The sequence below is a fragment of the Acartia tonsa genome, chromosome 6, assembly GCF_053477335.1.
Source record: "Acartia tonsa isolate MP-2025a chromosome 6, ASM5347733v1, whole genome shotgun sequence".
Classification (NCBI taxonomy): Eukaryota; Metazoa; Arthropoda; class Copepoda; order Calanoida; family Acartiidae; genus Acartia; species Acartia tonsa.
The window spans coordinates 29049401-29061946 of record NC_137265.1 but is presented as its reverse complement, the minus strand read 5'-3'; the positions used below and the strand labels follow the sequence as shown (position 1 = coordinate 29061946).

General features: G+C 30.5%; 1 protein-coding gene across 1 annotated transcript in view; it reads right to left on the bottom strand.

Annotated features, from left to right (window-relative positions):
- The window catches only part of LOC145322319 (immunomodulatory peroxidase-like), a 45182-nt gene extending 38981 nt beyond the window's left edge, over positions 1-6201 (bottom strand). Inside the window, exons 1-2 of the mRNA XM_080164275.1 lie at positions 6117-6201; positions 433-461 (exon numbers count right to left, since the gene is read on the bottom strand). Of these exons, the coding sequence (XP_080020401.1) occupies positions 433-461; positions 6117-6178 (91 nt within the window). The 5' untranslated portion in view covers positions 6179-6201. The remainder of the gene's footprint in view (positions 1-432; positions 462-6116) is intronic.
- Positions 6202-12546: the final 6345 nt, after the last annotated feature.

Below are 12546 nucleotides of genomic sequence, written 5' to 3'. Positions count from 1 at the left end.
TGTCTTATTTCTAAATTTCTTTTTTTTTAAATGTTTCTGAATATAAAAAGTTGTTTCTTTTTCATTGTAAATAAAAAAAATGGAAACTGAAAAAGTTGATTCATAACCATTTTATGACAAACAAAGTTTGTTTTGTGGGTATTTTAACGAGGATGACAACATCCATGAATGCGGAGCTCAACAAATCAGTCGAAGTAATGAACATTCAGATGAAACGAGAGACTTTTAACATTAAAGAAATAGAATATCAAGTATGGATTAACTATCTGGTCAGCCACAGAGTATGCTTAAACAATTTTCCAGTATGGCTTTGAAACCTATAAATGTCCACTGGATTAGAAACGTTTCTCAGCTATCATGTATAGCATCTGATTACAAATAATTTTCCACGAATATTAAAATAAAAATCATAAAATAAATAACTATTCTCACCTGGAGTACTGAAGATCCCAAGTCCAAAACTGAAATAAAACGAAATGTCAATAAATAAAAAAATTAATAAGTTAACTAATTAAATATAAACAGAGAAAACTATGTCCATAAGTAGCGCAGCAGTGGAAGTTAAGAAGATCTGAGATTATTTTAAATTTTTCTATCAAAAAAAATTTTTGGCCGGAGAATGAAAAGAAATTTAAAGAAATATAAGTGAAGCTGATCTAGTCAAACAGATAAAAAAATTTTAGTGCATGTGATTTCTACAATAATGCATAAATCTTATACTTTGTTTTCTTATATCTTAAAAAAATATTGCAATGAATATTGATTATGTAATAATTAGTGTCCTGCATAGACCTAAAGAGACACTTACTCATACACTTAAAGAAATGATTATTGACTGTATAATAATTTAGTGTCCTACTTAGACCTAAAGAGACACTCATACACTCACATAAATGAATATTAATTGTATAATAATTTAGTATCCTACTTAGACCTAAAGAGATACTCATACACTCACATAAATGAATATTAATTGTGTAATTATTTATTGCCCTTCCTACCTAGACACAAAGATACACTCATACACTTAAATAAAATGGGGAATAGTCCCTTTCGTAACATCGCCCCATAAGGGGCGATTCGTCGTATTTTTAAAATGGCTTTTTATAGGTTATTTTAGGTTAGGAGAGGTTATGTTGGGTTAGGTGATTGCCCCACTGGGTTAGGTAATTGCCCCCGCAGTGATAGAACCCCCCGCAGGGGCTAGAAATAGGAGAAAAGCTACTGTGAAAAATACGAAGAATCGCCCCATAAGGTGCGATGTTACGAAAGGGACTATACCCATAAAATGAATATTAATAAAAAGAACGCAATTAGTTCAGTGGCAGAAAAAATGGGCCTTACTTAACATAGGATAAATTATTTATAAGAATTGAAGTTTTGGACTGTCCTTTATTAACTTGGCCAATGCACATTTGATAAACATTAAATCTTTCTCACCAGTAGAAATTACTTCTTAGAGCAAAATAATCTTGCGTAAATAGATTTAATTTGAAGTTTAGTTTAAAAAATAAAAATCGTTGAAATCCAGGAAAAAAGTTTTAGGGGGGTATAAATCTTGATAAGGGGGGGGGGGTATATTTAACTTTCATGTGGTTAAAATGGCACGCCGAAATTTTGTTTAAAATATTTTAACCTGTGGAAAAAATAACATGGCGGGCGGAAAGCTAATTCCCCCCCCCCCCCTAAAAAAACGGCCTGATCTAACCTAACAAGAAAATATAATATCATTTGACTTTATCAGATCCATGATGTGGTTACAAGGACGTCCAAGCTAATTCATTTGGGGGGGGGGGGGAGGAAGAGCTAAAAATTCTAAATTTAAAATTTCGGTAATCACCCTTTTAACCCCCCTCCCCCCATTGGACGTCCTTGTGTGGTTATCTATAAAAATATTTCTCTTGTTTCTCACGTTGTTGTTTAATGTTTTGGCAGTTAGAATGAACTAGCATCCTTAACTTTTTTAGTAGCGCAGCTACTCTATTATCAAGGTATGTCAGTCTATATACAATGTTATATTTATTCATAAATATAGCGTAGATGTATGTTCTTGTTAAAACCGAATTTGACTTTTTTAATACTGTAGCTACTCTTTAATTCTCTAATGAATATGCTACTACGCACATTGTCTCTTAAATTGATCAAAAAAGGGGTTTATATGTAGAGGTTTCTTCTTGTTATACTTTCTACGAAGCTAGCATTTGTTTGCTTTATATAAGTAGAGCATTCATTTAGAAACTTCTTTCTTTACTGAAGTTATAATACCAAGAAAGCCCTAATTGTAATTTTAATTCAATAACTAGCAGACGACATAAAATTATGCAATTTATAATCGTTTTTCTTCTCATGATTATTAAAATTATTCTCTAGAAAAAGAAGTTATGGACAATTTTGCTCTTCTTTTGAATAAATCTTTCCAATAATCCTGGCAGGAAATAAGCTATTTTGGGGCGACAATCTCTTATCCTTAAAAAATTACCCCTCCCCCCCGTCCCGACAAAAGCAGAAAAATATCATGTACTTGTAAGGTTTTTTTTATCTATATTATTTCCTAAATGACCAGTCTTACAAATTGATCTTTTCAGGCACACTTCATAAATGTCTCAGGATGGTTTTATGCTATTGTCCTCCTGAGTTAAAATCGCTAAGTCTTAAATCATGCATCTCCCTTTCCCCTACAAAATTCAAAAGTTAAAATAAAGACTTTTTCTCCTTTAAATGCGTCTTAAAATGCAATTTGCAGATGCAAATGCAAAAATGTCAAAAAATCTAGTCTAGGGGAGGGGCTCCTCCCACCAGTGGCATTAACCTTTAGTAACTATCCATCCAGGGTTAATTTTTAAATCCTGATTGCGTTTTTCTAACCTTTTTAACTAGCTTGTTCAACTTGTATTAATTATTTTACATTTCGTCAATTTGTATTTTTGATTCTTAATGCAATTAATTAACAGACATTTCTTTGTTTGTAGATTTGTTATTTTAATAGTACGTTTAATAAACACAAGAAAATAATTGGTACTTGCTTACATGTGGTAGACTGGAGCACCGAAACCCCCCCCCCCCCCCCCCCCGCTTAGTTTTGACAAAAATCAAAAATAAGGGGGGGGGGTAGTTTTTTAATGTCTGGAAAACGGCAAGGAGGAAAAAAGCTCAGCAAGGCAAAGACTTAACCCCCCCCTTAACTTTGAAGAAAATCAAAAATAAGGGGGGGGTAGTTTTTTCACTGTACACACGCCAGAAAGTTGAGTGAGGTAAATCAAGAAAATCCAGTATACCAGAGGGCAAACCTTATTACAGGGATATTCATGTTTTGGGGCATAATTTCCTTATTTTGCGCAAAATTAAAACCTTTTACTGGCCAAAGTCAATAAATAAGGAAATTATGCCCCAAAACATGAATATCCCTGTAATAAGGTTTCCCCTCTGGTATACTGAATTTACTTGATTTACCTCACTCAACTTTCTGGCGTGTTGTACAGTGAAAAAACTACCCCCCCCCCCCCTTATTTTTGATTTTCTTCAAAATTAAGGGGGGGGTTAAAAACTACCCCCCCCCCTAATTTTTGATTTTTGTCAAAACTAAGCGGGGGATTAAAAAACTACCCCCCCCTTATTTTTGATTTTTGTCAAAACTAAGCGGGGGGGGGGGGGTTTTCGGTGCTCCGGTCTTCACATGTAAGCAAGCACCAAATAATTTATACAGAACATCCAATTAAATAAGTAGTAAGATTTTTGTCTTTAGCTTAAGATCTTAGTAACTACTGAACCGATTTGGTTCTCTGTACATATGTACTGTGAAGGTTTCAGGCTATTTTATTTTCAGATTTAAGTCTTGGGGTAGTTTTAAGCTTTTTTTCTAACCCCCCTTTGCCCGTTTGATTTTAGATACCCTAGATGCTAGTATTTTAGATACCCTAGATGCTAGTATTTTAGATACCCTAGATGCTAGTATTTTAGATACCCTAGATGCTAGTATTTTAGATACCCTATATGCTAGTATTTTAGGCATTAAAAAGAAAAACTTAAACTGGACTTAACTTCATTTATACTAAAAGACAAAAATATAGCGTCACTGAAAAAAAATGCAATTAGTCCATCGTTAATGGGCTGTTTAAAAGACTAGAGATTTATTAATATTATATCTATAGTTTACTAGACAGATAAAGCAAATTGATAAAAAACTACGCCAAAAATATGCTCTTAGTTTCAAAAATAATCAATTTTGCAAGCGGATAAGTTAGAGGCAATATTCTCTGTCAGTGATAAGATCATTCCAACAAATCAAACCTTTTTACAAATTTAAAAATTACTTCTAATAAATCAAATGTAAATTTCAAATTAAAAGAAACAAGAATTCTAAAAATAAATTGCATAAAAAAAATTTAAAAAGTAGGATTAATCGATAAGAATAAAAAATACCTAGTAAAATGTGTTTTAGTTTAAAAAGAAGATTGTTTCCAAAAAAAATATAGGAATTGGTTTAACATTCTAAGGTTAAAAATAAAACATTTTAATGTAATGAAAACTATTTTGCTATCTTTCATCTACGACATTTGCAGTCTTTAAACACAAAGTATTGTTTGTCCAGAACTGCTTCGAAACCAATCAATGTCCGATGGATTAGAACCGGTTCTCAGCCATAATGAAAAATCATGTATAACATCGTATTGTAGACAAATTTCACGAATAGTTATAAAGATCATAGACTAAAACAAGTTTTGTTAGCCCAGGCCTTAAAAACTGTATTTTTACTTTAATATCCGCGGAAAGCTGTTTTTAATACGAAATGTTAAAAAGTTTACCAATCCAAATAACCAAATTTATAAAAAAAAATTCATAGTCTATCCAAATTGAACAATTATCTCTGTCTGATAAAATTTCTTTGATGGGCGTGGTTCTACCCTTGGCGTACGAGACGCTAGGGATTATTTCAAGTTTTATATTTATTGCCTTGGTCACAACTTTTATTTTCATTTTCTTGCATTTCTTATCCACCTGTAATTACCAAATAATTACAGGGATACAGGGATAGGACAATGGACAATAAATTTGTATTTTTCTCAAGTATTACAAACATAGTTTGTAACATGAATAAAAGCAATAAAACTCAACCTTTTTCCCAACCTATTCCCCAATATTCTACAGCTATTTATTTATAAAGATTTAGGAGAAGATTAATTTATTGACCATTTTACTTCCCTTTATCCCTGAAATGATATTCAATTAAATCCTTTAAAAAAAGGCATTTCAGCCATTTCGGCAATGAATTTCTTTTTTTCGCCATTAGCACTCAAGGGAATGTACTGTCTTCCCTCCTCTGTAAACTTTTTAGAAGTGAAGATAATCTGTCTGTCCGTCAGTTAGTATGTCTGTAAGTCTGAACGCTAAGGAGTAATTTATTTTCTCGAATGCTATTAAAGATAAACTGCTGATTTTGTATGGGAAGATAGCCCCTTACTAAAGAACAACAAGTATACAACTTAACTAGTTTGACGACGCAATAAAAGACCGTTTGCATAAATATTTGTATATAATATCCTTCTCTTTATTTCTTTCCATGCATTTTTGTTGTATAATCTGAATATTTGCTCTATATTTATAACTCACTTTGTCCAACCATCATTTTTTTGGATGACTGACTCTACTTATGGCTGTTATCATCCTTGTTTCTAATAAAGGGTTATACATTTTTAAGTATTTTATCACAGAAGTAATAATAATTATGTATTAAAGTAGCTTTTCCTTTTTTTTATTAATTATGGTTACATAATTATTCTTGCTTGCGGATAAATAATCAACCATTACTTGGTTTTAAATGGTGTGATTTCATACTATATCTTTTCAACTCAACTTAAGAAAATTTAGTTGCAAACCTACTCTTTTAGTCTTATTTCCAGTGTTATTCGTATAAAAATTAATAAAAAAACATCAGAAAAATTTTGGGGGGAAAATTAGAAAAAGAAAAATTCGTCAAAATGCAAGTCTACTGTGATGCAGAATTTTATGATTTTTATAAAAAAAATTTGACAATTTATAAAGGCTGCAGGCAAAATATTTACAGATAGACAGAAGAATACTCTCTAATTATTGAGTTGCAACATTAAAACAAAACTTACTTGAATTGTGGATTAGAAAAGGCTTGATTGAAAAAGTTCATCATTATTAAAATCTTCAACATTTTTCTGCATGTTCGTAAACGAATCATCTGAAATACAAATAATGTTTAATATATTGCTGCTTTGTCAGGCGCATAAATCTTACGAATGCATACTCCAAAACACAGATGCACAGACAAAGGTCAGAGAGAAGGCCTTTATAATCTAATATTTGCTTCGTACTGAGCATCTGATTCTGGAGGGAAGAGTGGGGATGTCAAAAAATAAATTTTTAATACAATTAACAGAACTAACCATAAACTTGTGAAAATTTGTTAATATTTAAATACCTAATCTTCCCGATACAACTTAGATGAGTTAAATTACATGACATTAGAAATTAAAATAACTGAAAACATATGTGTCAAAAAATGTTTATCTAAAAATCATTAACAAAGCATAATAATTAGTTGGTGGTAATCAGAATAAAATAACTATTTTAATCACTAAATGTAACAATAATTGTCGTTTTATCTTTTAATATTATAGCACAATTTTCCTTATTCAACAAGATTATGTAATTTTTCTAAACTTCTAGTTTCTAGCCTTCAGAACAAGGAAGGAGGTGACAATATAATGTAAATTATACTAGTACCCAAAGTTTTTTAACCGCGTTATCGGAAGACGATGAAAGTTCCTCAATGACGTCAATGAGGGATTAGGAGTGGAGGAAAGGGAAAGAAAACCCCTAAAAAGAGATGGATAATCCCTCATTTTTATGACTTATCATGCAGATATTTTGAGGGACTTTCTTCATCTTCCTTTATCGCATCCATTGGCTCTGAACCTTCAGTAATTAAACTTTTCAATCATTAACTATAATCTACAGACAGGGTAATATTGTTTATCATCAATAGTTACATACTTTAAAGTTTCTCCAAGGATCTTAAGGGATAAGATAATACAATTTTATGTCTTTAAGATATCCAAATTTTTTTAAAGACAAATATTTCTTACTTGTGTTTTGGCTATGCAGATCTTTCCCAACGGTTATCCTTGTTCTTGTATTCTAAATTAAACACCTTGCCTATATATGTGCATAGTGTACAAGCTATGAAAGGGATCGGCACCCACAGCCTTTTAAGAAGTTCTTATTTATCAAGATTCAGCTGCCAATGTCCGTCTGAAACTTAAGTCGTCAAAAGCTGTCAAAAACAATATAAACGAGCTATTTTTTTATAAATCTGTAGCTGCAAAGCCAGTTTAATATTTGCGGCTGAATGACCCTAATATATGTATAATGTACACACATTCATTTATGCATTAATTAACCTTTTACACATAACAATTTTAGAATATATATTCATATGCAAAGTAGCGCCGTTTTTACATCCATACCATATATAAAATTAAAAACTTTAACTATGTCAAAACTAAATAATTCCTTTTTATTATAAAATTACTGAAGTATTTCCTTAGCCTAAAAACAGGTAAATTGATGAAATGACTTAAAGCCAAAGGTCTTGCAATAAAATAGCAAGTGTACTTCTTTGGGTTAAATCTTCAATAAGTTTCAAAAGTCAGGTATTTTTAAGATACTAGCGGCTTAAAAATAGCCTTAAACCACCTTAAGACTTGTATATAATAATGAAGTAGCCAGAACCCATCTTACTTATGTAAAGCTTTCCTAAAAAGCAGAACTCAATTAGTTTAGTAATAACTTAAATTCTATGCTTTTTACAAAAAAATGTATACGCGGCTGCACCTACAGCATCTAAAGACTCTTAAAGTAGTAGGGGCATAAATATAACCTAAAAACAACTCCAAGACTTCATATAATAGGTTTATACCATTATAGGAATGTAAATTGTATACTATCTATGCTCAAGTATACATATGCGTATCAAAACCTTTTGAACTTTTAAAGCCCCATGTTTAACATTCAAAACAAAATTAATTTTTTTTAAGGATTGATTATTAATGTTTTTAAAAGCGAAGGAAGGTCTACTATACACGAATGTATTACTTGTGATATTTCATGATGCTACCGTTTCAGATTTTTGGTTTTATTTAAGTTATTTGTTGATATATCAGTTATAGAGGGTTGTTTCATAATTAATTTGATTCAATTATTGTTTAAAAATTTTATTGACAAACCATTTATATGTTTTATGCCGATAATGTTATGTTAGCCATGACCACTATTCATGATAGGTATATTTTAAGTACTTGAACCAACCAACCCCCAAATTTGACTAAAATCCTTGACTTGACTAAAATCCATCTACAACAAAAGTGAATCTTCCCTCTATTCCATATATCTTTATTGTCCATCCATGCGTTATGAGGATTAGTGTAACATCTTTTATTTGTGTGTGTGTGTTTGTGTGCAGGGATCTAAAGGGATAAGACAATGACCGATAAATTGATATACATCCCCAATAATGATAAACAAAATTACCCCTTCTGTAGATTACAATTAGTGGTTGAAACGTCTGGACATACAAATAAATGAAACAACCAATTAGAATGTAATAAAAGTCCCAAAGTTTGTTAAGCCAACGAATAAGAAAAAGCTATCATAAGACTTTGGGGACTTGTTTATGCAGCCCTATGTCCCCTCCCTCCATAGTGTGTGTGTGTGTGTGTTATGTTGATTGAAATTTTATGTATCTTACATATGAAATAGATCTTTGTGGTTTTAGTAGGGCAGCTACACTGGAAAAGGTGAGCATGAGATATAGGACTGAAAATTAGATCAACTGAAAATTGATTGCCTATTTCTTACATAATTTCCAAAGTTGTACAGCAGATAACCTAAATATTTTAAAAACCTATTTTCAGCTACTCCGGTCAAAGGGAAAATCGATATAATCATTATACATCATACAATTTTTCAAATTTTGATTTTTTTTGAAGTTTAAAGCTTTTAAATAAATCAATTTATTGTACCTTGTCTATTACCTAAAACCCCTAATAATGATCTAAAAAAGCCTTTTGGATATCAACAATTCAATGACCTAAGTCAGTTAAATATTTAATTTTAGGTAAAACATGTACTACATTAAAAATAATGAGAGTAAATGGATTAGAATTACAAGATATTTTTTCTCAGAATTTAAAGCAAATATGAACTTGAACGGTTAGTAGAACGACGTCGTAGTAAACAAATAGCACAGTTTATTATTATAATGTGACCTATATGTTAGTCTATTTGGCAGACAAAAAGAACCTAATTATCAGGTAGCTACGTTAATTTTATAAAAATGCATTTGTGAAAGATTGATACTGTGAAATGTATTTGGAAAAATAATTCATACCAATTATTAAAAATAAAGGTTCTTTGAGCAAAATTGTGACAAAAATGATTTGAAAAGTCTAGACAGAAGTAAATCAATTGTTTAATGTTTCTCCAAATTCTCTTAGGTTTTAAACAGCTAATTTTATACTGTTTGTGGTATGTAGTGTTAGATAGGGACCCCTCAAAAACCAAAAAAATTCCTCCTCCCATTTTTTTTTAGATAGGTACCTATTTTTTAGGTAGGTTTTCTATTTACGTCCGCCGCAAGTACTCCTGGCTCGGATTACCACATATACGCGAACAACACAGAGTAATTTGACAAAGAATAACTTTCTTGAACATATCTATAGCTCTACGAAAAGTTCTATATAGGAGGGTTGACTTACCCTTACCTTATAGGGCGAAGCCCCTAGAGGCTAGGGCCGAAGCCGCTAGTTAATGATATCCCCCTTCTTGAAAACACTAGTCCTATGATGTAAAGAGCTAAAGATCTCGGAAATTGCTTGTGTTATATGTAGTTAGAAAGATTAAAAGAATTCTAAATACAAAGGTTTTAATTTCTAATATGGTAAGCAATAAAAGGTCTTATTTTAACTTGCTGGTGATGACTACTTTTATATGCGAATTTTCTTTGTGAGTGTGTGTGTATGTGAATGCTATTTGTCTGTGTAAATGTAAGAATGTTGTCTCTGTGTGTGATCTGAAACCGTTCAAGCTGTACTAAAACATCTCATGTCATCTAACCGAGTAAGGGGACACCCCCTCCCCCATATTAGTATTCAATAAAATTTTTGATTTTTGACATAGAGATTCCTATGACAAATAGACGCAATGTTATCATCGTAGCTTATTTATATTTTTTTTTACTTCAAAATATAAGACTAAAATCAAGTCCCTATTTTGTACATTAGATTAATTTTTACGATGCATTTTATTCGTGACATTTGTTTCACCCTTTCATAATAATTCAGTTTACGCCCTTACAACTCTTGATGACTTAAACATATGTCTCCGCTTATGTAAGGGATGAAGGGATGGATAAATTCTAAATTCCTTAAATATCTCTAAAAGAAAAAGTAAAACGACCTGACCGATTTAGTGTCCTTTCTGAAAGATTTTTTTGTCTAAAGAAAATTATAAATTTATTTTGTCTTTTTTCTTTTTTTTTAGTTGGAATAGTTATTTCTCGCATCGTATTATAAACGGCTTCCCAGGTTCTACGAAATACCAGAAAAAAAAATCGTTTTACCAGAAAAGTGGTAAAGCTGGTCAACCTGGTAAAATATACCAGTTTCGTGGTAAATTTTACCAGCAAAAATTTTAGCCAAAAAATTAGTCAAATTTTACCATTTTTTTTGTAAAATTTGACGAAACAAAAAAACCCGTTTTTGGTGTTTTAAATAAAAAACAGCTCTTCATAATCAGTTGTAGTACTTTAAAATAATGACTTCTATACAATGAAGCCTAAATTTAAATTTTTTTTTTTTTTTTTAATTTTACCACTTTTGGAAGTTTTACCAAAAATGTGGTCAATTTTACAACTCTATTTTTCAGGTTAAGTCCGAATTTTCGGACTTAGACAAAAAAACGCAATTTGGTCAATTTTTACCAAAAAATTGGTAAAATTTGACAAGGTATTTTTTTAGGCTAAGTCCAGATTTTTGGACTTTGCCAAAAAAAATGAACTTGGTAAAATTTGACCAACTTTTTGGTAAAAATTGACAAGGTAAATTTTTAGGCTAAGTCCAAATTTTTGGACTTTGCCAAAAAAAAAAACTTTGTAAAATTTGACCAACTTTTTGGTAAAAATTGACAAGGTAAATTTTTAGGCTAAGTCCAGATTTTTGGACTTTGCCAAAAAAAAAAACTTGGTAAAATTTGACCAACTTTTTGGTAAAAATTGACAAGGTAAATTTTTAGGCTAAGTCCAAATTTTTGGACTTTAACAAAAAAAAAAACTTGGTAAAATTTGACCAACTTTTTGGTAAAAATTTTTACTTTTTATTGAATTTTTTCGCATAAAAGAAGCTAACTTTTTTTTAAAACCTTGAAAATTATTTCATCATTTCTTTTAAAACATCCTCCCGCATCATCAAAAATATATCAAATTTAATATTTACTTATTTGAGCTAGCTTCATACGAATTAAAATTAAAAGAAAAAAAATCCAGGGTGTGTTTACGCAGATGTGCCGTGTGCATTTGAATTTATCGACTTTTCATCTTTAATATAAATATAAGCTTTCGTATATTCCCCTGAATGTTTCTAAAAGAAAGACAGAGATTTCGAATTATAGAGTAATTAATTTCGCTACAAAACTTATTTTTTAAGTTTTGAAATTTATGGCACCTCTGTGCGCGCATGCGCACTATGGATAAGCTTATGATTATTTGAATATAGAGTGCCAAAAATAATTATTAGTTTTGATTCAATTTAATCAAATATTTTGAATCAAGAAGTAAATTACTACTCAATTTTCTCTAAATATTTAAATTTGTAGAATTTACAAGGAAGATTTTTTTTAAGCAAGATGTTTAAAAATGTGGCAAAATTGTGGAACAACAATGTTTCATGATTTCTATATTTATGTTGTCTTTGCCAACCGGAAATACCACCGAGATGGGTTTTTAAAAGATGAATGCCACATTTTTTCGGCGTTTTTTAGACATTGATTGATTGAACGTTGACGATAGAATTTCAAACAGAGTATATAACATAAAAATACTGAATTTTAAATTATTTTTTTAGCAATTTTTCTAATGTCTAACACAGCTCTAAAAAGATGCATTAATTAATATGCAGCAAAAATGGATTGAAGATAATCTTTTTTTTTCTATGAAGGCCGTACCATCAAAAGCGAAATAATTAAATAAATCATTGTATACTCTTTTAGATTTCGCGAATGTCGCGCTTGTTATTCATAGCTTAAAAAATGTCGAAAAAACGCGGCAATATCTTTTAAGAACCCGGCCGGAAATAGATTCTTATATGGATCATATATGGTTAACAACTATATATATATTTAAATATTTTTTTTATTATTGAATGCACTATATTTTTTTATATTCTATCGAATATATATTTTATATGTCATTACAAAACTATATTACATTTAATATTAACATTAAAAAAAAAAAACATCAATTTAAAC